At 45.9% G+C, this 24,952-nt stretch overlaps 1 protein-coding gene across 1 annotated transcript in view; it reads left to right on the top strand.

Moving 5' to 3' along the window:
• The window catches only part of LOC120991011, a 61,744-nt gene that overhangs the window by 2,097 nt on the left and 34,695 nt on the right, over window positions 1-24,952 (top strand). The window contains exons 3-13 of the mRNA XM_040419900.1: window positions 403-480; window positions 3,275-3,376; window positions 4,806-5,229; window positions 5,503-5,702; window positions 5,816-6,201; window positions 13,887-14,041; window positions 16,286-16,494; window positions 16,860-16,999; window positions 18,329-18,436; window positions 21,729-21,887; window positions 24,334-24,457. Coding sequence (XP_040275834.1) covers window positions 403-480; window positions 3,275-3,376; window positions 4,806-5,229; window positions 5,503-5,702; window positions 5,816-6,201; window positions 13,887-14,041; window positions 16,286-16,494; window positions 16,860-16,999; window positions 18,329-18,436; window positions 21,729-21,887; window positions 24,334-24,457 — 2,085 coding nt within the window. The remainder of the gene's footprint in view (window positions 1-402; window positions 481-3,274; window positions 3,377-4,805; window positions 5,230-5,502; window positions 5,703-5,815; window positions 6,202-13,886; window positions 14,042-16,285; window positions 16,495-16,859; window positions 17,000-18,328; window positions 18,437-21,728; window positions 21,888-24,333; window positions 24,458-24,952) is intronic.

Genomic DNA, 24,952 nt, shown 5'->3' with positions numbered 1-24,952 from the left:
CCTAGGACCCCCGCTAATCAGCTGTTTGAGAAGGCACCGGCGCTCACAGTAGCACGGCAGCTCTTTCACTGCTTTCCTTAGGCCAGTGATGACACGTTCATCAGTCACGTGGCCTAGACGTACCTCAGTCCCATAGAAGTGAATGGGGCTGAGCACAATTCCAAGCACAGCCACTATACAATGTGCGGCGCTAGGCTTGGTGAGCATGGAGGAGGCTGTGGCGCTCACAGGAGCGCCGGTGCTTCTCAAACAGCTGATCGGTGGGGGTCCCGGGTGTCAGACTGCCGCCGATCTGATATTAATGACCTATACTTAGGATAGGTCATCAGTATTTCAATTTCTGGAAATCTTTTTAACTATACATTTGATGTAAATATGTCTTTAATGATATCTTTGGTTTAGTTGGAAGATTGCCACTGGAATGTTCCTTATAAGAAAATAAGTGGAGAGACCAGCATGCAGATCAAGGCACATTTAAAGGTAATCACTATTCAGACCTATGGTCAAGGACTTGCTAAATGATTAATCGCTTTCAATGCACAGTATATTCCCTGTTTACCCCATGAGGTTTGGTTAGACCACCAGCATTCTTGATCTGAGGTCTCCAGTATTTTCCTCCTCTGGGATGACTTTCAAACTAAGGCTTAAAGTGGGAAAAATCTATTAAAGATATGACTGTTACGTGGCTCGTATCTTAGTATTAACTGCCACGTGATATGATTTTTACTATTGCTCCAAATTTCAGAAGTGTTATATCTGTGATGCCACTAGTCTAGAATAGTATTTATAGCTGCCACCAGGTGGCGAGGCGCGTGGTCTCATTCTGCATTCTAAAATACTAAAGAGGCAGTTCTGTCCCCTGCCTACAGTGCCGGGCATCGCTCTACAAAAGTTATATATTATGTGCAGCTGTTTTCCCCATAAAATCACAATACCTCCATACGTTTCTCAGTGGGATAACAGAGGAACAGCACAATGCAGAGTTATTAGAAAAGATGCTCTAGAATTATTATATTATAGGGAATATCATTATTTACTAAAGCAGACTTGTCATGAGAGGTGACAGCTAGTCCCCTTTAAAAGGAATTTCCAATTTTAGGCTACATTCACATGATCGTATGTTCGGTCCACGTTGGATCCACATTTTTTGCGGATCGCCTGTGGACCCATGCAGACCGCACATGGATGTCATCCAACTGAGCACCAGAGATCAGGGCTATGTACCTAAAGAGTCACCGACTCTGAATGTCAAAACAGTCAGCAAACATACAGTACAGACCAAAAGTTTGGACACAACTTCTCATTCAAAGAGTTTTCTTTATTTTCATGACTATGAAAATTGTAGATTTACACTGAAGGCATTAAAACTATGAGTTAACACATGTGGAATTATATACAAACAAACAAGTGTGAAACAACAGAAAATATGTCATATTCTAGGTTCTTCAAAGTAGCCACCTTTTGCTTTGATTACTGCTTTGCACACTCTTGGCATTCTCTTGATGAGCTTCAAGAGGTAGTCCCCTGAAATGGTTTTCACTTCACATGTGTGCCCTGTCAGGTTTAATAAGTGGGATTTCTTGCCTTATAAATGGGGTTGGGACCATCAGTGGCATTGAGGAGAAGTCAGGTGGATACACAGCTGATAGTCCTACTGAATAGACTGTTAGAATTTGTATTATGGCAAGAAAAAAGCAGCTAAGTAAAGAAAAACGAGTGGCCATCATTACTTTAAGAAATGAAGGTCAGTCAGTCAGCCGAAAAATTTGGAAAACTTTGAAAGTAAGGGCTATTTGACCATGAAGGAAAGTGATGGGGTGCTGCGCCAGATGACCTGGCCTCCACAGTCACCGGACCTGAACCCAATCGAAATGGTTTGGGGTGAGCTGGACCGCAGAGTGAAGGCAAAAGGGCCAACAAGTGCTAAGCATCTCTGGGAACTCCTTCAAGACTGTTGGAAGACCATTTCAGGGGACTACCTCTTGAAGCTCATCAAGGGAATGCCAAGAGTGTGCAAAGCAGTAATCAAAGCAAAAGGTGGCTACTTTGAAGAACCTAGAATATGACATATTTTCAGTTGTTTCACACTTGTTTGTTATGTATATAATTCCACATGTGTTAATTCATAGTTTTGATGCCTTCATAGTCATGAAAATAAAGAAAACTCTTTGAATGAGAAGGTGTGTCCAAACTTTTGGTCTGTACTGTATATCTTGAAAATGGTGAGGAACTGAAGCACAATCTACTCAGCTCGTCCCGCTCTATAACATGCTGCCTGCAGCTCAAACACCACGTTCAACTTGACAGGTTCCCTTCAGTGGCGTATTCTAGCGCAAAAACACTACTTCCACAGCAGCACATGCTGTATAACAAATAACAGAAGTTATACTCACCAATCCCCCACCGCTGTGTTCTGACAATGTTGTGGTCCCCACTATGCTCCACTTTCTGCTCCTGTGTCAATGTGGCAGGAAATGGCTGGGACTATTACTCAGCCAATCACTGGCTGAGGAGGGTCATTGCTGCGGTCAGCACTGGCCGACTGGCATTGACAGCCATTTCCTGTCGTGTCAAGACAGGAGCAGGAAGTGGAGGTCGTCAGGAATCCCCAGCACCCAGCAGCAGTGGGGGATCGGTGAGGTGAGCACAAGTGCTGAGATTTTTTGCAGCATGTGGAAACATTTTTATTTGTGCAATGGCCCATACAGAAAATAGTATGAAAAGTTGGATGAAAAGTCTTTCATATGAACTGTTTTTCAATTTAAGATGCTTACTCAAAACAATGCAATTTTTTTAAATTGCAAGGGAGAGTTCATCATCAGCTTTATTTTTCCATTCTTCTGATCAGTCAATAAATTGTTCTGATCTGTAAAAAAAAAATGGCTCCTGTGCATCAGTTATGCACATTTGGCATCCGTTTGAGCCATTTCCGTCAGGCCTGCATGCAGTACTTTTTTTTTTTTGTCTAAAAAAACAGATCTCAGACAGAAATGGCTCAAATGGATGCCAAATGTGCAGAACTGATGCACAAGATCAATTTTTTACAGGATCCTGTTGTTTTTTTTCTGTTCTTCTGATGGATCAAAAGAACGTAAAAATAACAGTGATGTGAACTCAAACCCCAAGGGGCATGTGGTTCAAATGAGTGATGGGAATTTATTATTTTTTTGCTGAGAAAAAGACAGACAGATGCCCTTTAATACTACTGCATGTTGACCATTGATAATGCCTGATCACCAGATCCTTTACTGATGGAATTATTCACTTGTTCTAGAATAACCTCTATCATCGGAGGGTCAAAAGAGTCAATAATGAGACAGGCTTAGGAGAGGAAAATCAGTACATTCTGGAGAGCACAGAGTCCTTTCTCTTAAAGGTAATGTCATATTTTCCTTGGATTGCTGCTATGCAGTATTGAAAAAGCCATATATAGTGGATTTCAGTATTCTTGATGTAAGCTAGTTCTTTCCTGGCACTCATCTGGGTACAATCATATAATAAATTAGAGAAGATGCTGCATCTACATGTGATTGAAGTGATGGGAATCAAAGTCATAAGCACACAAATATTAAAAATGTATAATAATGTATCATTATTATTTGTGTTGAGTGAAGCAAAGCATACGAAGTTTAGGAAAACTTTGACTTCCTCACGCTTCATGGTAATGAATCAATTTTTCCTAAAATGGCAGCTGCACGTGTTACAAGGCAAAACTAAGTGTAGAGAAGACAAGCCCAGGAACGCAAAATCACCCATAATGCCGTGCAACCAGCCAATCCGTAGATAGCCATTCCCAGTGATGTCACAGCCCTATAAAACCCTCATCCTACGTAATCTCCACCATTGTCCTGGGAGCTGAGCATAGGGAGAGACGTGGAAAGAGCTCATGCGCTAGGGACAGTGTTGCTGAAAAGAATGGATAGAAGAATTCAATACCAATAAGGTGGAAGCCTTTATTATTCTGGTGCCAGCGTGCCAACCAATACCATCCAGTCTACACCCCTTAGGGGGGCCAGGTTCTAATGATGACCATCCTCATCTTTTGCTGGTTTTACTTCCTAGAAAAGTCAGCGAGATGCAGAGGGAGGAGGAGCTGGATGTTACTGATGATATATTCTCATCGATATTAGATGTGGAGAAGGAGGAAAAGCAGATGGCAGAAGAAGGGCTCCCACCTGTAGGGCAGGAGAACACTGGGGTTGGAGAAGTGGGTATGCCAGAGCTGATTAATTGTCTGTGTTTCCTGTCAACCTGCAGCAGATTGCAGGACAGAATAGCAATAATTTGCATATTGCGCCCCCAACCTAACCAGCGAAACCGAATACCAGCAACAGCCCCTGTGTAAAGTTGCATTAAAAGTGCCATGCAGCCATTAATAATGAAGACCGACTATACAGTGCGGTCTTCATTATTAAATGAAAGGAGCTGCGGGATAATTGGCTGCACGGTTCTTCACCGCAGCATAGCAGCAACCCGTCCATAGCATGACCGCTCCATGGTGCCGTACACTAAAGCAGAGTGACAAATTAATTTATGATTATTCAAATGTCTTGGGGAATTTCGGTGAAACTGCCGAACCGAATTTTTCAAAGCTTCGCTCATCTCTAATTATTATTATTACCCGTAAGATAATAGCGTTAATTAATTCACAGTAATAGTGCATTGAAATTCATAATGACTGGATGAAAATACTGTTTTGTGTAGCATAAAACACTTACAGGTCTATAATATTCTTGGATTCAAATCTCATTTTCATGAGATCACACCTTTGTAATAAAGTTAAATCTTCTTTATTACCTTTGTAGTCTCGGCAGAAAACAGCTGGGGAAAGTGACAGTCTTGCTGAACAGAGATCTCCCTCTACTCTACTGGATGAAGACATTGAATCTAACAGAGAAACTCATACTGGAGCATGGACTCTATCAACATATGATACTACACAAGCAGAAGATACAAACCCTGAGCCATTACAGGAAGGGGGACTGTTGAATGGAAATGCTTCAAGTGCAGAGGCTAAGTGTTTCTTCAGTGGAAATGGCATATGGAATGAGTTTGGTGTAAAGGAAAAGCTATCGGGAGATATCCAAAATAGATATGTAGATAACACTGAAGATGATGACTTTGAGAGGTTCTCTGATGCTGAGCGCAAGATAATTCAAGGATACATAAATATACAGTATACATCAAGGAAGAAGGTTTTCATGGTGTATATCTGTGGAGGATACCAAGGTGATGGCAGCTTAATTTCCCAAATATAACTGTAATAGAAATAAATGATCCATTTAAAGAGCTCTCACATAAAATCATTAGAAAATGCAGGTCCTTAGGCCATGCTATACTGAGAAGTTCTTGAAAACTCTATTATGGTCATCAATACAACTCAGGGTACATAGAAGGGATGGAAAAGCCAGAGGTGTTGTATCATTGCATAACTTGGCAGGCCTGGTAAGATGGAAGACCTAGGTGAAAACCACAATCTGAGATTTTTTTTTCTTACATTAGATTCCTACCCAGAAAGGAATGCGTTGTTTGTCAAGTGTTATCCAGATCTCTACATCTACTTCAAGGAAAGAGGCATTGAGTTCCGTATGTTTGATCTGAGGTGGGGCTTGAAGGATGGCATCAGCAATGACCATGTTATGCCTGCCCTACATCTTAAGACCCTTCAGGAATGCCAGGATGCAGGACACAAAGCATTCTTTGTAAGTCTACCATGAGGTGGGAGACAGGTACCCAAAGTAATGTTAGCTCAGCACAACCCTTCTACTGTGATCATGTGTTTAATGGTCCTTTAACCTTGCTTGTTCACATTTAGTGCTTTGTAGGACAGAAATGTGATCAGATGACTATCCCGGCTATTTTAGCTAAAGAAATATTTGAAGGCATCAAATCATTGCTGGAAACAATGAAGACAACAGCAGCTCAGACGATTCTTGGTGCAGCAGGATTTACAGGAACAGATGACTCCTCTGTGAAAGATGGGAGAACAAATGAATCAGACTATCAGCAGGATGCTGCAGAGGAGAAGTCAACACATTCAGATACGGAAGACACACTTCAAGATCCTGACGACAAGAACATGTTTGAGCCAACTCACAAAAAACTGTCACTGAAATATGACAGAGATCTAGCACTTCTTACACAGTGGTTTCAACTGGATGAGAACTGCGTGCCAAGTGTATACAGACTTCAGGCCATCAGGTAAATGTCCTCTAACTTTATGAATCAATGTAGTGTAATGGTAATCGTATGCAAGAACACAATGGTTTAAATCTGCCCACACATACTAATGTCAACTTCAGTGAAGGAATCTTCACTCTGCCCTCCATCCTGATACCATCCTGTTGTGATCCTCTGTTTTATAAGGGAAGTAAAGGATCACATAATGGCAAGAAGATTTTTGAACTTCCTGTAGGATTGTTCTCTAATTTCCAGAAAAGCTTTATATCTGGCCATACACATAGTATTACAGTGATATCAACAGCTTAAAGTGGCTATCCCACAAATTATAAATAATTTTACAAAATTCCTGAGTAATATATGTGATATTATTAGCTTTACTCAACCCATCTGCAGCTCTTTTTTTACATTATGTACATGGGCAGTAGGTTGTCCCATGTGACAATCCTGCACCTGCATCTCCCAGAAGAGCATTGTAGTCAGCTCTTGTTAACCCCTTCCTCCCTGGCATAGAAAATATTCCCTTGCACACAGCCTCAGCGATTCCACTAATAAATAGCACTATGGTATGCAATACTTCTCCCTCCCCAATTTCCTTCTCCACTGTCTTGAGAGATATAGTGATATGTTTCTATAGTACCTAATAAGTGTAAGGCCGATTCATTGGCCTGTATTTGTGGGAGGGGCTTGGCTACCTACTTTAACGGCCGGCGCCCTCCCACATGTGTACGACGTGCAGAGTTTCGCAGGAAGCGTGCGCTCGTACCTGGCATTCTGTGTCAGCAGGCAAGGTGAGTGGACGTCCGGTCGGCGGTCGGCCCTTTGGTAAGCAGGGGCCCCCATGCTCCGGACCACTTCGTCACAACATGTCAGCACAGCGAGAGGCGGGGCCTTGACGAGACGGAGGTCCCCTCCTGGCTGTTCGGCAAACGGCACTCCTTCGGTCTCCGGCGGAGGGGGTGGAGCCCGACGGAGACAGCGCTCCCCTCCTCCGCCGCCCAAGTCACTAACATGGCGGTTGTTCACCGGTGGGGGGGCGGGGCCACGGCCGACAGAGGCCCCCCTCCGCCCGCCTCCTCCGCCCCCGAATGTCTAGCCAGTGCCGCACACCGCTCCCTCACGTGGTGGGTGCGCTCTATCTGCGGCGGGCCGGCCCCCTAACAGAGGAGAGGCACCCCTGCAACCAGCGCCCTGCCGGGGAGCGGGGCGGCACCACGTGGCTCCTCCTTTTCACAACAAAGGGGTGGGACTGAGCCACACACACTTCCCCATCCCAGGTTATGCCAGGGGGCAGCGCCGTTTCCCCACGCGGTGGAGGTGCCCAGCCGGCAGTGGGTCGGCCCCTCGGACGAAGGGGGGCACCCCCGCACTGAGCACTCCATCAGGGACCGGCGAGGCCCCCCACGCGGCACGTCCTCAGTTGGCAAGGGGTGGAGGCGGTGTCACATAAGGCCTCCCCCCTTTCCCAATCAAGCCAGGGGGCAGCGCCATTTCCCCACGCGGTGGATGTGCCCAGCCGGTGGTGGGTCGGCCCTCAGGAGAAGGGGGGCACCCCCGCACTGAGCACTCCATCAGGGACCGGCGAGGCCCCCCACGCGGCATTTCCAGTTTATCGGCAAGGTGGGGCCCTCGCTGCCGGGTGTCCCCCCTGTGCCGGTTTTATGCCAGAGGGCTGCGCTGCTCCCCACGCGGTAGGAGTGCTCAGCCGGCGGGCAGGCCAGCCCTTGGACGGAGGGGGCCCCCCGCACTGCGCACCCTATCAGGGACACGCGTTAGCTCTCCACGTGGCGCCCAAATCGTGTCTGCGTGGGGCGTGAGCCGTTGCCCAAAGGTCTCCCCCCACCTGGTTCTCGGTGCCAGGGAGCTCTGCGCTCCCCACGCGGTTGCCGTGGAGCACGGTGGGGGACGCAATGGCCCGCTCCTCGCCCGCACCCAAAGTCTGGCACGGGCCGCCGTGCCGCTTAGATAGGTAGGGGTTCATCGCAGATGCCAATTAGAGCCAGGGGGTGGTCAACGTCGATCTACGCCACTCCCATCCATTAGTCAAACCTTCAACTCACAGCTCACGTTCCATTAAATTGAGCCTTACGCATTTGACTGGTTTCTTTGGTGTTGTTTTGTTGTTGTTTTCCAGGTCCGAAAGAGTGAAAAAAAAAAAAAAAAAAACAGAGAGAAGTTGGTCTGGATCTCAGTTGGTTTTCCTTGTCGAACAAGGTAGTGGGGGTACACGTTGAGGGACGGGGAGGTACTGGCCGTTAGCAGGGTTGTGTCTCATGCACTATTTCACGTCCAGGTTGTTCTATTTTCATCCAATTTCCGCGGGGGTTAGAGTATAGAGTTTCTCAGTTGGTAAGTACGTCAGGTCTCCTTGCGTGGACTTCCGGATGGCGGTTCCTGGCCACTCCTTCACGGCCTTTCTGGTGTTAGTGTGCGTTCTTCACATGGACGGTGCACCTTTTCCGTTACGTTCTTAAAACAGCTGCACGGATACCGGTGGTCGTACAGGTTAGTCGGTCACCTTACGTTACTGTTTCCACAGCTGTGATGTCGCACGCGTCAGACATTGTTGAAGCGTCAGTGGACGAAATCGTAGCAGGGACATCCGAAGGGGGCAGTATACCATCCCTGCATGCTTGGACCATCCCCAGGCTTATGGCGGAGCTGACAAGGCGGGGCGTCCCTTTCCCGGCATCTGCCAGAAAAGCGGAGCTATATCGGCTATGGAAAGACTCCCTGGTGCCCAGTAGTAATGATCCCCCTGCGACCACGATGCAAACGTCGCTGACTCAGATACACGTCATGCTGAACAGTCTGACGTCTGCCGTCACTTCCATGCAGGCGAGATTGGAGTCTATCGAGGCTCGCAGCTCAGTCTTCCCTGTTTCCTCCCCCGAGGTTCCGGTCGCCTCCACCTCTGCCATAGCGGACATTCGTACTGTCCAGTCCGTCCCCAACGTGACTCCATCCCATTTTGTCCCGATCAACATCAGAAAAGACATCCTTGAGGGTAGGGATGTCAATCTCGCATCACTATTGATTGCCTCCAGGGACCTGTCTAATAACAAGGTCATAGCTTGCGGGGAAGTGTCGGTGGTGTTAAGAAGCCGCGACCCCCGGCTCAACCGCAAATTAACCATCCCGGAGTTCGTCATGGCGTTCAGCCTTTTCAGGGATGTTATTTGCACTGCCAGGCCGGACAGGAGGGAGGAACTAGACCTGTACCTCTTTCGGGTCACAGAATTGGGTCATAGGTATGGAGGGAATGCGTTCTATGATTACCACTGTTCATTCTCAGCCAAAGCGGCTGCGGCTCTCTCCCAATTCCAACACGTCACAGACTGGTCCAACCTAGACACTGAGTTATTCTGTAGACACTTTGCAGGCCTGAAAGCTCCCTCCTGTTCCGCCTGTCAGTCCATCTTCCATTCTGTAGAGTGGTGCCATAAGTCAGCTGTCAGCACGGCGTCTTACCCCTCCAGCTTTGCAGCTGGACCACTCAACGTCTTCAGACCCCCCAATTCGGTAGATAAGCTGGGCCGACCCATCGTTCAGCTAGGAAGGGCCCAGATATGTAACAACTTTAATTACGCGTCTTGTAATTTCGGGCAATGCCGTCTGTTACATATCTGTACCAACTGTTTCAGGGCCCACCCCCGAGTAGCTTGCTCATTAAAATCGGTGAAGAATTACATGAGTGTGGTCAATACTAGCTGTTTACAGGAGTACTTGCGAGGTCACCACAATACAGGGTTTGTACAGTTCCTGGTGTCAGGGTTTCACGAGGGCTTCCATACGGGGTTAATTACGACTCCACAGTTTACATACGAGTGCAAGAACCTTCAGTCAGCCGAAAGGAATCCCGGTTCTGTAGATGTACTAATAGAGTCCGAGTTAAACAAAGGGTTCTTAATCGGTCCTTTCGGAGTGCCCCCTTTTCAACGGTGGAGAGTCAGTCCCGTGGGGGTAGTCACAGGCAAGTTCAGCAAAAAGGAGAGACTCATTATTGACTTGTCTGCCCCACATGGCTCCCAGGTTCCCAGCCTCAACTCCCTCATTCCTTCGGAGGAAGTTGGCATGAGATATTCTTCGATCGACCAGGCTATCGCCATCATCATGAAAACGGGTCCAGGGTCCATGTTGTCCAAAGCTGACATATCGGATGCCTTTAAGTTGCTTCCCATCATGCCAGCGCTCTGGCAGTGGCACGGCATCAAGTGGAGAGGCCTGTATTATTTCTCCACCAAACTCACCTTCGGTTCCAAGAGCAGCCCGTGGCTCTTCGATCAGTTGGCTCAGGCCCTCCACTGGGTTTTGGTACACAAGGTCCACTGTTAATTTGTCATCCACTACTTAGATGACTTCCTACTGATTGAGAGGCCAGGGGCTATCCCTCTAGGGTTGGGGAAGTTGCTGAGGTGTTTTTCCCAGTTAGGCGTCCCGGTTTCCCCCAAGAAAGTAGAAGGTCCGTCCACAGTCATCACCTTTTTGGGCATCGAGTTAGACTCCCAGCACATGTTAGCTAGGTTGCCTGCGGATAAGTTAACAAGGATTAGAGAAGTCATTCATAGGTTTACAGTCACAACCGTGGTCACTAAGGCTGACCTTCAGTCTCTACTGGGCATGTTAAATTTCGCCATGCGCATCATCCCACAGGGCAGAGCCTTCATATCCCGCCTGCTGGCGCTCTTGAGTACCGCCCCGGAGCAGGACAGCCCAGTATGCCTGGACAGTCAGGCCTTAGCGGATCTCCATATGTGGGACCATTTCCTGGACCAGTGGAACGGAGTATCCCTATTCGTACCCGAGCTGTCGAGTCAGTCCCCCATAGTCTTCTCAGACGCGGCGGCAAGCTCAGGGTTTGCCGCCATCTTTGGCACCCACTGGGTTGCGGACGGATGGCCTGCCGAGGTGGGACGAATTCCGGGGTTCCTCCAAACCTCGGCACTATTCGAGCTGTACCCCATTGTGGTAGCCGCCCACATATGGGGCAGTCTTTGGGCGAATCAGTCTGTCCTGTTTGTGACTGATAACACGGCCGTGGTAGACATCGTCAACAGTGGGTTGTCGAAATCAAGCCACGTCATGTGTTTCCTCAGACGGTTAGTACAACTCTCCCTACGTCACCATTTCCATGTTTATAGTGCGCACGTGCCAGGTGCGCAAAACTTGGCTGCTGACGCCTTGTCGAGGGCTAACTTCTCCCGTTTCTTACAGATCATGCCAGAGGCAGATGCGACAGGCGCCACCGTCCCTCCTCACGAGTCCTTAATACTAGCGTAACCGACCACCTCGAGACGGCTCACGCTTTGATACACAATTCCCTCTCGCCTAACACATCCAGAGCATACAACACCGGGTGGAAGACGTTCTGCAGGTTCCAAGGGGAATGTCCTCAGGGGGAATCCAGTTTTCCAGAGTACATCCTGGCGTTCATTGGTTACTGCCACTCAGTGCGCAAGCTCTCCCACAGTACTGTAAGGTCGTACCTGGCGGGAGTGCAACATTTCCTCTCGGTTAGTCATCCCGAACGAGCGTCGGTGTTCACCATGCATGCCGTCAAAGCCGCACTCAAGGGTTTGAGCAAAAGCGGACCTCAAAGCCAAGTGCGCAGGCAAGCGGTCACCGGCCCCCTTTTCCGTAGACTATCCGACGTCCTGGACAGTAATCCTTTCGGGGTTTTGCCCAGCTTGGTACTCAAATCCGCCATCTATCTAGCCTTTTACGGCTTCCTGAGACCTGGGGAGTTCACCTGTTCTCCTGGCAGTAGCAGGTTCCTCACGGTCAGCCAGCTGATCCAGAACACCGAAGGGTTCGTACTACTGCTCAAGACGTCTAAAACCTCCCAGGTGGGCCCCCCTGTCCCGGTGTCCTTCTTTCCTACATCGCACCAATGGTGCCCCGTCACAGTGCTCCGTCAGCTACGATCTGCCTTGTCAGGGTCCGGGCCTAACAGTCCACTGTTGCCCTTTGGGGTGGTTCCACTCACCACTCACCAGTTCGTATCCCATGTGAGGTCGCTGGTGGCCAGCTTGGGCGGTGACCCTGCCACAATTTCAGGACATTCGTTCCGCATAGGTGCTGCGTCCGCGGCATCCAAAAATCGAGTGCCAGCGCATGTCATTCAGAAGCTAGGGCGTTGGCACTCGTCATGTTTCAACCGTTATATACCTCACCCTGAGGCTGAAATGTCGGCAGCCTTTCAGACTCTGGCTTTGTAATGACGTTGTAATAAATTACTTTTGCCTATCAGTATGTCTTTTTGCCCTCTTTCAGGCGTCCCTCCACGACGCGGTTGCGGCACAACTCTGACCGCTTAGGGGTAGGGTATCCCAGGTAGGGTTATGTACATACGTACGTGGTAGCCACGACCACAAGTGTAAGGCCGATTCATTGGCCTGTATTTGTGGGAGGGGCTTGGCTACCTACTTTAACGGCCGGCGCCCTCCCACATGTGTACGACGTGCAGAGTTCACCCTCCCACCCACCCCTTTTTCCTGTTACTCTCAAAGGGGATGCCCTCTTTCAGGCGTCCCTCCACGACGCGGTTGCGGCACAACTCTGACCGCTTAGGGGTAGGGTATCCCAGGTAGGGTTAGGTACATACGTACGTGGTAGCCACGACCACAAATGAAAGATGTCTTGGCTGTATCACCCACTGTCTTGCTCCCCCGTTCTGGTGATCCAGATGCCGGTGGTGCACACCCAGCGGGGTAGCTCTGTCCCTCTATGCAGGCTGTGGCTTGCTTGACAGCCAAGCCTTTCTCAATCTGCCTGCACTAATCTTCACCAGCCTATGGCTGGCCACCTTTGGGGTATTTAAGGCATCTTCCACAGTGGAAGGGTGCCTGAGCAATGCGGTTCCTAGTCTCTACCTTGTCCTATCCCTGAGTATGATTGTGTCTGAACTCTAGGTGCTCCACAAAAGGGTCTCCAGACTACTCCAAGAGGTAGCGGCCTGGTGTTTCCCCTGCAGTGATGTCTAGATCCCTGTATAGGGGTTAAAGGGTGAAAACCAGGGGGCTGCCAGTATATACTCTTAGGAGTAGCCCTAAGTCAAATCTATTCATTTGACACAGTGGTTACACACCCACTGCAGTGAGTATGCTGGCACTGAGAAGAGGAAGGTACTAGGGATGCTAATGAGCATGTTGGTCCACCACTGAATGCAGGAGAAGGTGAACCAGAAGGATAAACAGCACTGGGCATTAACAAAGAAAGGTATTACTATGCAATAACGGAATCATACTGACATAAAGCTGTCAGTATGATTCCGTTATAGAAAGGTAACAGAGGGGCACATTGCATTATCAATCTTGTTAATGCCGCACGCTTCTGTAGCCCAGATCACATGATCTCTCTCTCACACGGAGCATGATTCCCGCAAGGGACACGCTCGTGTGAAGGAGCCCTTATTCACCCATTAATGTTTTGGTCAGTGATTGTGACCCAAACCCAGGTGTGAAGCCTACACAGACATCAGGTATAAGGGAAACATCTGCACCTGTTCTGTTTCTACAGTCACGCCTGGTTTTGGCTCACAATTACTGATGAAAATCACTGACCAAAACACTGATATGTGAATAAGGTATAAATCATGCAGTTGTGTCCTACACGTTGTTTTAGGGGCAGTTGTATTTTTTCTGTGCATTGTCTTGTTCATACAGCCTGAAAAATACGAGAAATGATTGGACTGCTTTTCATTGTAGCATGCATTATGGAGATGTATTTAGTAAGGATCCTGTACGCCGACAACAAGCCAAAAGCAAATGGATTGGTACAATGCAAAGACTGTATGATATTCTCCAGGAATACTGTCCTCAGGTGGTGGGTAAAGAAGCAGCGGGGAAGCTCCTAAATTCAGGTAATTAGTAGATCCTTTGTAATTGTATGTCATTTGCTAAATAATGTGTGAATACTTTTAGATTTTGGTTATATTTTGGAAATGACCAGTTTTAAATAACGAGTAGATACCCAGTCATTTACTATATATGTATCCAATGCCAAGCTGTAAAGGTAGATATAGCTTCCTCTTCTTCAGTATTTGGATAGCCTTCTTTTTAAGGGCTAGGCCAGGGACTGCAGAAGAATAGCTTTTCTTGCCAGGAATTGTTAGCCTACTATGGTAGGTAACAGGCTAGTATACAATCCCAATTGTTATCTAGGATTAGGTTGGTTAGTAGATGGAGAAAACACAAGTAGTTCTGTTTCTAAAAGATTCAGTTTCAGATAGAGAGAGGACATTATGTTAGAGATATCGGACAGTCACTGGTTTTCTGTAGTACAACAGGGATGATGTCACAGGATGAAGTGTGTAGTTGGGTGTCATCAACATACAGATGGTACTGAAAACCAAGTCTACTGGTAGTCTGTCCAATAGTGCTGTGTAGAGAGAAAAGAGGAGAGGACCTAGGACTGAGCCCTGGGAACCCCAACACCAAGAAGGAGAGGAGAGGAAGAAGAGCAGCCAGAGAGATAGGAAAAAAGCCAAGAGATAGGAAAAAAGCCAAGAGGGAGTTCTGAGGGCCAATAATTTGAAGTATGCCAAGTAAAAGCTTGTGGTCTACAGTGTCAAATGAGACAGAGATCCAAACCAATGAGTAGAGAGCGGTCATTGTTGCATATAGCTGTCAGAAGGTCATTTATAACTGCATTATATAAGTGCAGAAACCAGATTATAAAGGGTCAAGGAGCGAGTTAAAGGGGTTGTCTGGGTTCAGCCTGAACCAAGACACATCCCCATTTTCACTCAGGCAGACCATCTGACATGAGCATCGGAGCATTTCATGCTCTGATGCTCTCCCTTGCCCTGCGCTGTATCGCAATAGCTGTTCGTTTACATTTTTAACACTGCTAGGCAGAGGCTTCCGCCTAGCAGTGTTCACGGTGACGTCACCTGCACAGATGGGCGGATTTTAGTGCTACCCTAGCCGTTTTACAGGCTAGTGCAGCACTAAAGCCTGCCCTTTAATGCTGGTGATGTCACCCGGCTCACTGCTAGGTGGAAGCCTCCGCCTAGGTTTTCCCATGGAGAGTGCCGGTACGTCACCGAATCTCCATTAAAAGCCTTTGCCCTGCACAAAATAGCGCAGGGCAAAGGAGAACATCGGAGCATGAAAGACCCCGATGCTCATGTCAGAAGTGCTGCCTGGGTGAAAACAGGGATAACTCCTGAGCCCAGGCAACCCCTTTAACAGAGAGATAGTGGATGAGGTGAGAATAGACCAGGTGCCCCAGGGGTAGAGATGAAGGGGAGATGAAAGACAGGTCTGTAGCTAATTGTGCAGAATTGGTCAAGCGATGTTTTCTTTAGTAAAAGGGTTATGACAGAATGTTTGAAAGAGGACAGTCAGGGAGAGAGACTGGAGGAGATGTGAGGGAATAGGGTAAGTAGTGCATATAGTAGGGTGAGAAGAGAACCAAAGGAAGTGTGGGACAGAAGCGGATTGATGATAATTGAAGAGGAGGGAAGGGAATTAATGATACTTGGAGATGTTGAGATAATTTCACACTAGATATTTTCAATTTTCTCTTTGAAGTAAGAGGACAGATCTTCAACACAGAGGTCAGTGATGGACATCTAAACATTAGGACTACACATTGGATTATTGGATAGTGAAGAGACAGAGCGGCAGGGGAAGCACAAAGAGTGGTTATGTATCTGTAAAATAGTTCTGTAGGGACTCCATGTGCAGTTATACCAGTTTACATTCTGAACATGGCATGCATTAGCAGTTTAGGTATTTAATTAGGTGTCACCACCAAGCAAATATACAGTGTGACATTTCTGATGATGCAGCACCCCCTTTCAGGCAGTTAGTGGTATGGGACTAGACTTGCCTGACTGGGCAACCAGAGTAGTAGAACCTCTGTGCCTGGTATGTTGAGATGAAGCGATCCAGTGGTGGTGCATCAGAATGCTTCAGGCAATTCTACCCCAATACTACTAACTGCTTGAAAAAGGATGCTGCGTCATCCGAAAGTGATTGAAGATCACTGTAAAGATTCTTGGGCAGAGGGATAACAGGGATGTGCCCCATAATCACATGAGTGCTTGAGTAATTTTGGAATGGAAACAACATTTTTGTGTATGTATCTCTATTTAAAGTGGTTCAGCAAGAAATAGACCAGGCGTTTAATGTTGGAGGAAGCCCAGAAGATCACTTTCATTGCTTTAAACGAATCATCAGTGACATTAAATATAACCTGTCCAGCAGTCGAACGTCTGACTACATTGATGTCCTTCCCGTTAAGCCTGAGATCAATAAGACCCTGTATGATGCCCAGCAGGCGCTTATCAAGGGAATTCATCACAGGGTAGGTATGGCTGGCAGTTTCGGTTTCATATATATGTAGATTGTAAGCCCTCACGGGCAGGGCCCTCTCTCCTTCTGTACCAGTTTGTAACTCGTCTTGTTTATGATTAGTGCAATTGTCTGTATTATGTATGTGCACCCCTTTTCACATGTACAGCGCTATGGAATGAATGGCGCTTTAATAATAAATAATAATAATAATAATAATATATGAATATTCATAGACATCCACATGTCCATAAAGCACCAGCTGCAAGTATTTAAAAGAAATTCCTCTGAATTCGGTTTTAATGATGCAGAATTGGAGAATCTGTGAGGAATCATCACACATCTTCCTTTTGTGAATTTTGGACTGTTGTTTTCCAGCTACGTCACACAAACATCTACGAGTACAATGTCAGCTGGGGATGGGAAGGAATAAATCCTGTTAGCAACAGATCTCATGCATACTATCTGGAGCGCCTGTGTAGTGATTTCCAGAGAAAGGTCATTGGGCACTTCAGCAGGTCAGTATAAAAACTACAACATGTAGCCTGTACTTATAAAGTAGTACCCGGTCCAACCCCCAGGTGTGCAGAGTTGGATCATGTCCACTTTATATCATGTGGTAGAGTCTGCATTTATGTGACATAGAGACCAAATGACTAAAAGGTTAAAATCTAAGTGATCCACTTTATTATCAGCTTTGGAAGCGATGGCCTGCTGTTGGACCTCATGCGGTAGGTCTATAGTGCCAGAGATTTGACCACTTTGGTAATCTGGTAAATCGGTTACAGCCTGGCACAAGGCTTCCTTTCTAGTTTGTACTGTATTTAGTTTCACATCATGTTAAAGGCTCACAAAAAAATCATATGATTAATTGATAATTGAACATCTTTGAAGTAATTGACTGCGACTTGGATCAGATATTTTTATGTCCAGTCTGTCTCCTCAAAAGGGTTGTCCAGTCTACAGATATTGGTGACCTATCCTCAGGATAGGTCATCAATATCTGTAGCCTGGGTAACCATTTTAATCATAGGTGTTTCGAAGAAACCATCGGAAAAACCCAGCTGAAATGTATATTATGACATACCATGCAGACAACACTGAGGGGCCGTGGTTCGGTTGGGTGTTCAGTAAGAGTCCTAATGGACATACCAAGCAGTAGACATCTCCATGCAGTGCAAAAGCGGTGTGGGTTTCTATGTAATGCTCTGGATTTTCATTCAGAGATTGGAAAGTTGGATCTCCCCTTTATTAATGGTGCTTTCACACTACTTAAAAAAAAAAAAAATTCCCCTTTTTTTCAACATTTCTTTTGGAGCAAAAAAACAAAATGCTGCAGCCAGGTGTTAAATGCAGTCCTATAGGAAATTTAAAAAAGCCAGTGTTGGAAAATATCATAAGAAAACATTATTTGACTAATAAGCACCACCCACAAAACGCTTGTAATAAACACATGACTTTCAGGGTGGAAAAGATGTAGCGGCAGCAACCTCATATTTATCTGTATCAATGTTCTGCTATTTTTATCAGCCCCAAAGCATTGAGAAACTGTGCAGTATATAATCAGCCTAATGATGGCTCTGTACCCTGGAATGCCCCACTAACTATACAGAAATACAGTGTGACCTGTGTTCATGCTGCAAAGATTTAGACTTAATAATAAAAGCATGCCCATTTTGTGCTATGTTACATCACACCCAACACTTGGGGTGCAGTACAATCATTTTTCTTTAGTAATCTGATCATTTTAACAGAGAGCATTTGGGAGATAGTATATACTGTAACTGTAACCTGTGTTTGTATTAGCAATAGCCAAATTAACAAACTTATGTAATATTTCATTGTAGAACATGCAAAGTGCCCAGTGAACCAGAGAAGACTTGGATGAGAAAGAAATTTTTCCGGAATCAGAGAAATGAGGAGATTTTAGAGCATGCCGCGCACTGCTATACACTGTGAGTTCTAGCTTTTTGTGCCAAACAGAAGCTAAAAGTATAGGTGAAACAGCTTGTCACAAACTGTATATGTGGTCCATGAGCCTACTGTATATGAGGTCTATGAAAATACTGTATATGAGGTCCATGGACATACTGTATAGGAGGTCCATGAAAATACTGTGTGTGGTCCATGAACATACTGTATAAGAGGTCCATGAAAATACTGTATATGAGGTCCATGGACATACTGTATAGGAGGTTCATGAAAATACTGTATGTGTGGTCCATGAACATACTGTATATGAGGTCCATGGACATACTGTATATGAAGTCCATGGACATACTGTATATAAGGTCCATGGACATACTGTATAGGAGGTCCATGAAAATACTGTATATGTGGTCCATGAAAATACTGTATATGAGGTCCATGAACATACTTTATATGAGATCCATGAACATACTATATGTGTGGTCCATGAACGTACTGTATATGCCGTCCATGAACATACAGTATATGAGGTCCACCAACATACTGTAAATGAGATCTCCTTGTCTGAACACTGTTTGTGTGATTAAATTAAGTGTTCTGGACTGACATTCTGCTGTTTGGCCACAAGATGATGCTGTTTCCTAACACAGCTACAGACTGTACATATATCTCCATATTCATGAGAGGGGTGGAGTTACAAGTCTGGAGAGGAAGCCAGCAGCCATCTTAGAAGGAGGCTGTGAGAGACACTGAGAGACTGTGTGAGCAGTGAATCCGACAGCTGCAGCTCTGGTCACTCTCACACCTGGATGCTAAGTGAAGCTGATCGTGCCCAAGACCCTGATCCTGTCCAGAGGAAGGAAGATTGCTGCCAGGAACGCTGAGGAGAGCAGAGAAACAAAGCTACATACACTGCAGTACCGCATGCTTGTTGGATAGACATATGTTCTGTTCAGAGTCACCAGCGGATGCAAAGCAGACCTGGGTCGGTATGATCGTGCACGCACCTCATTACAGTGTTGGCGCCTAGAGACTGAGACCAGGCCTGTAGTTAGTTACTTAGGGTTTCTATTTGTGTCAGACCACAAGTATTATACTGTTCATTGCAAGGACTCCATAACTTAAAGGGACATTTCACCTTGGGGAGCTGATAAATCCCCACAAACTCAAACCAGGCTGTCGTTTTGCTCAGATGGAATACTCAGGCACGTGCTACAGGACCAGTTATGGGAGGGCGAATACTGTAGATCTGTGTAAGATTGTAAGCTGTTGTGCTGCACCACAGGCTACCCCGTACCGCACACCCATACAGTGATTCTTGTTCTTTTAGGGTAATAACAGGTAAGGTGTGGCAGATTAGTTGTGCCCGCAGTAGCTAAATTACAGCATTTTCCTCCTGCATCCATCGGAGGGCGCCGTGTTGTGCAGCACAAGGGTCTCAGCCTTTGGGCTGGGTGTATGTAAATGTATCTTATGTTCCTAGCATTTGTAGCTGTGTTCATTACCACGTTTTAGTAAAATTCTGGTAAAAATATGACGTTGCAGGACTGGACTGAAAGGGTGCGAAGTGCAGTTAGAATGTGTAACCTGACCCCCGAGCTGCGGGCAGAGGTTGCCTTGAGGGCTCTAGAGGGTGACGTCAGATGGACAGTGATGGTAAGGCCTGAATCTGAGAGAGACACCCTAGAGAAAATATTCTCCCTACTGGAGATATCCCAGGGGGGTATGCTAAAGTAGTGCAGCTGCGGAGCCACTTCTTCAACAGACCACAGCGAGAAGGCAAGACCCAGATGCAGTATTCCCATGCCCTACAGGAGACGCTAAATGAAATAGAGCGGCGAGATCCAGAGGCCATGGGAGTTTTCCGCGAGGTGGACCGGTTACTACGAGACCAGTTCATAGTGGGGCTCCCCAACAAATGTAGATGACATTCTGCAGCGTCTACCTAGCCGCCGTGGAGAGAGAGGAAGAGTACATGCCTGTGGCGGCGAGAGTAGTGAGTAGCACCCATGCTACAGGAGGCCTGCATCTGAAGAATCAGAGTCCTTAAAGGATGTAGTCCAGGCCTTGCGGACAGAATTGAGAGAACTTCGGCTGGAAATGTCCCGATGAAAGCAGGATCACCCCGGCCTCCAGAAATGACCCCAGCCCCCCACGCCACTCCACCCAGGATGACTCAGGTGTGGGGGCTCGTCAAAAGAGGGCCCCTCTGCTGGGCTTGTCGACAGTATGGCCATATGGCCAGAGAGTGCCCCGAACAGATGAAGTCTGAGCCGACGTTAAACTTCTGACTGCCGCAGTAGCTGGGCGTCCTGCGGCGGTACACCACAAGCTAAGCCCCATGCGTGAGGAACACGACCTATATGCCAGCAACCCCATTATGGAAGCCGAGTTGGAAGGCCAGAAGGTACACTGCCTAGTCGATACAGGGTCGGAGTGCACCATTATGCCTCTGGAGTTCTTCGAAAGACACTTTGGACATATGATGGAGCCTGAAGACGGGAGCGTCATTAGGCTGACAGCTGCCAATTACAGAGAGATGGATGTCCGAAGGATAGTCTGGATGCGGGCCTGTAGTTAGTTACTTAGGGTTTCTATTTGTGTCAGGCCACAAGTGTTATACTCACTTCGCTGTGATTCAAAGGACTTGATCAGGATACGATACGACAGCTTTTATGTGATGCCAAACAACGAGGTTCCACAGGAGGATAATCTCGGTCACAAAACCACCCCTCTGTAGATATAAAGGTGCAGGCACATAGTGAAGGTCCACCAATGTTTCCAATGGTAATAGCTTTTATTATACTCACAAAGGTATAAGATCAATAGGCATAAAACAGAATAAAATCTCCGTGGTTATAACACCGCTTGACCTAGGTTTCGCCACACCAGCTTCATCAGGAGCCTTCGGGCTGGGTGTATGTAAATTTATCTTATGTTCCCAGCATTTGTGGTTGTGTTCATTACCACGTTTTAGTAAAATTCTGTTTTGGCGAAAGCTGGTGTTGGAGTTGCTTTCCTCGTTCGTGACTTCGCTGTATCCTGGGGAGCCCACCTCGGTACACGGCTTACAGAGGTCCATGGGCATACTTTATATGAGGTTGATGAACATACTGTATATGCTGTCCATGAACATACTGTATATGCCATCTATGAACATACTGTATATGAGGTCTTTGAACATATTACGTGTGAAGTGATATAGTTGGTTTCACACTGGAGAGGCTGTATACTGTATACAAACAGGGGAATTGGAGAGAGAATGAATGAAATATAGTTGGACAGGATAATCATCTGTGATTGCATTTTATTCCGTAGAGTCCAGAACTTTCTTGGTCGAAAGTCTACTTTGATACAGCTCCAAGACTGTGTGACGTCTTCTAACAGACGCCTGGTTGTATTACATGGACAGCCCGGCAGTGGGAAAAGTTCTCTGATGGCTAAGGTGTCCGCAGAAGCATCATACTGGGTTGCTGGGTAAGTTTTTTTACATACAACAATATATACTTTGTCTGTTATATGCTTTACATTCCCTGCTTTCAGTGATATTTTGTTGCATTTTTTTGTTATACAGTTGCAAGAAAAAGTACGTGAACCCTTTGGAATGATATGGATTTCTGCACAAATTGGTCATAAAATGTGATCTGATCTTCATCTAAGTCACAACAATAGACAATCGAAGTCTGCTTAAACTAATAACACACAAAGAATTAAATGTTACCATGTTTTTATTGAACACCATGTAAACATTCACAGTGCAGGTGGAAAAAGTATGTGAACCCTTGGATTTAATAACTGGTTGAACCTCCTTTGGCAGCAATAACTTCAACCAAACGTTTCCTGTAGTTGCAGATCAGACGTGCACAACGGTCAGGAGTAATTCTTGACCATTCCTCTCTACAGAACTGTTTCAGTTCAGCGATATTCTTGGGATGTCTGGTGTGAATCGCTTTCTTGAGGTCATGCCACAGCATCTCAATTGGGTTGAGGTCAGGATTCTGATTGGGCCACTCCAGAAGGCGTATTTTCTTCTGTTTAAGCCATTTTGTTGTTGATTTACTTCTATGCTTTGGGTCGTTGTCCTGTTGCAACACCCATCTTCTGTTGAGCTTCAGCTGGTGGACAGATGGCCTTAAGTTCTCCTGCAAAATGTCTTGATAAACTTGGGAATTCATTTTTCCTTCAATGATAGCAATCCGTCCAGGCCCTGACACAGCAAAGCAGCCCCAAACCATGATGCAACCAACACCATACTTCACAGTTGGGATGAGGTTTTGATGTTGGTGTGCTGTGACTCTTTTTCTCCACACATACTCAACTTTGGTTTCATCTATCCACAGAATATTTTGCCAGTACTGCTGTGGAACATCCAGGTGCTCTTGTGCAAACTGTAAACGTGCAGCAATGTTTTTTTTGGACAGCAGTAACTTCCTCTGTGGTATCCTCCCATGAAATCCATTCTTGTTTAGTGTTTTACGTATCGTAGATTCGCTAACAGGGATGCTAGCATATGCCAGAGACTTTTTTAAGTCTTTAGCTGACACTCTAGGATTCTTTTTCACCTCATTGAGCAGTCTGCCCTGTGCTCTTGCAGTCATCTTTACAGGACAGCCACTCCTAGGGAGAGTAGCAGCAGTGCTGAACTTACTCCATTTATAGACAATTTGTCTTACTGTGGACTGATGAACAGCAAGGCTTTTGGAGATACTTTTATAACCCTTTCCAGCTTTATGCAAGTCAACAATTCTTAATCATAGGTCTTCTGAGAGCTCTTTTCTGCGAGGCATCATTCACATCAGGCAATGCTTCTTGTGAAAAGCAAACCCAGAACTGGTGTGTGTTTTTTTTAAAGGGCAGGGAAGCTGTAACCAACACCTCCAATCTCATCTCATTGATTGGACTCCAGTTGGCTGACACCTCACTCCAATTAGCTCTTGGAGCTGTCATTAGTCTAGGGGTTTACATACTTTTTCCACCTGCACTGTGAATGTTTACATGGTGTGTTCAATAAAAACATGGTAACAGTTAATTCTTTGTGTGTTATTAGTTTAAGCAGACTGTGATTGTCTATTGTTGTGACTTAGATGAAGATCAGATCACATTTTATGACCAATTTGTGCAGAAATCCATATCATTCCAAAGGGTTCACATACTTTTTCTTGCAACTGTACATGATTTCCCAGAATGAACAGTAGATCTCTAATCCCCAGCTCTGTAGGTAGGTGACATATGTTAAAAAAGGGTAAAAAAGAACAGTGCTATTACTCGCAGCAACCAATCCACTTCCAACTGATATTCCAGATGAAACGTAAGGTATTCTATCTCTTCTAATGGTAAGAAAATATCCTAATGGGACAATCCCTGTTCATATGCCCTATTAGGATATATAGAGGAGATAGAGAAAGTCTATGAGCCTGAGCAAAGAGATTCCAACAAGCAGCAGTACTTTCTCCCGTGGACTTGTATCATATTTGTGTACAAATGGACGGCCATTCATCTGAAAGGCCTTCAATGTTATACTACATATCCACTGTAGCTTCTTAAATATACAGCCAGTCGCACAATCCCTGGGCAATATCAGCTATCTGCCAGGGGTTTTGAGAACCGGAACTGCAGTAATCAGCTGATCTCCACCAGTTCTCATATTTAAGTGATCTCTGTGATGGTATTTGATGGAGTAATAATGATAGCAACCTAAATACACTGGTTAACTACATAAAACATCAGATACTATGCCTTTTAATTCTAATGATATTGCACTTACTAGTTTGAAAAAAGTAGAAATATTGCATGTTGGTACGTGTTATGTCCTGGACATGAAAGAGAGCTGTTGTGTGACGTGTCAGTAATGAAGTATTATGTTTACCTATAATTAACAAAGTTACTGTATATTCAGCATTTTCACTCTTTTTTGAATAATCAGGGACCTGAGGGTCGTGACTCGATTTATCGGTGCTACTGGGAACAGCCGACACACTCGCCTACTGCTACAAAACCTGTGCTACCAGATAGCTGATATATATAACCTGAAAACACAGTTCTCTGAGGTACCAGTTATATATTATATGATCACATATTACCATGTATAAGCAGCACTAAAGAGACAATGGCCCACATTTACTAATGTGATTGCACCTACATTCTGGTGTAAATGTGCCAAAATGTGACTCAGTTTAGCACAAAATTTGATGTAAAATACTGTCTCAAACTAAGCCAACCAATAGTTGGTATAAATGGGGAGATTTATGAAGACAGGCACTTTCTGCTCTGTTCTTGATATCCCGTGCACTGCCGGAGGATGCGGCACATAAACGGAAATCTACATCAGCAGGGAGATGATAAATCTCCCACAAAGTGTCTATCTCTGTTCGCCATTTATCATCCAGCCTGAGCCTTTCTGAATCTGGTGCAGGTCTAGACAGCCTGGGGCACATTTACAGAGTTTTCACGCTGGTCTTTGTTTTCCCTTGCTCTGCCAGAGGATTAATTTAATTTATGACGAGGCAAAACTACACTAGCCCCATGCTGGCGTCGTTCTTAGC

The sequence above is a fragment of the Bufo bufo genome, chromosome 2, assembly GCF_905171765.1.
Source record: "Bufo bufo chromosome 2, aBufBuf1.1, whole genome shotgun sequence".
Lineage (NCBI taxonomy): Eukaryota > Metazoa > Chordata > Amphibia > Anura > Bufonidae > Bufo > Bufo bufo.
This window is presented reverse-complemented; position numbering and strand designations above follow the sequence as displayed.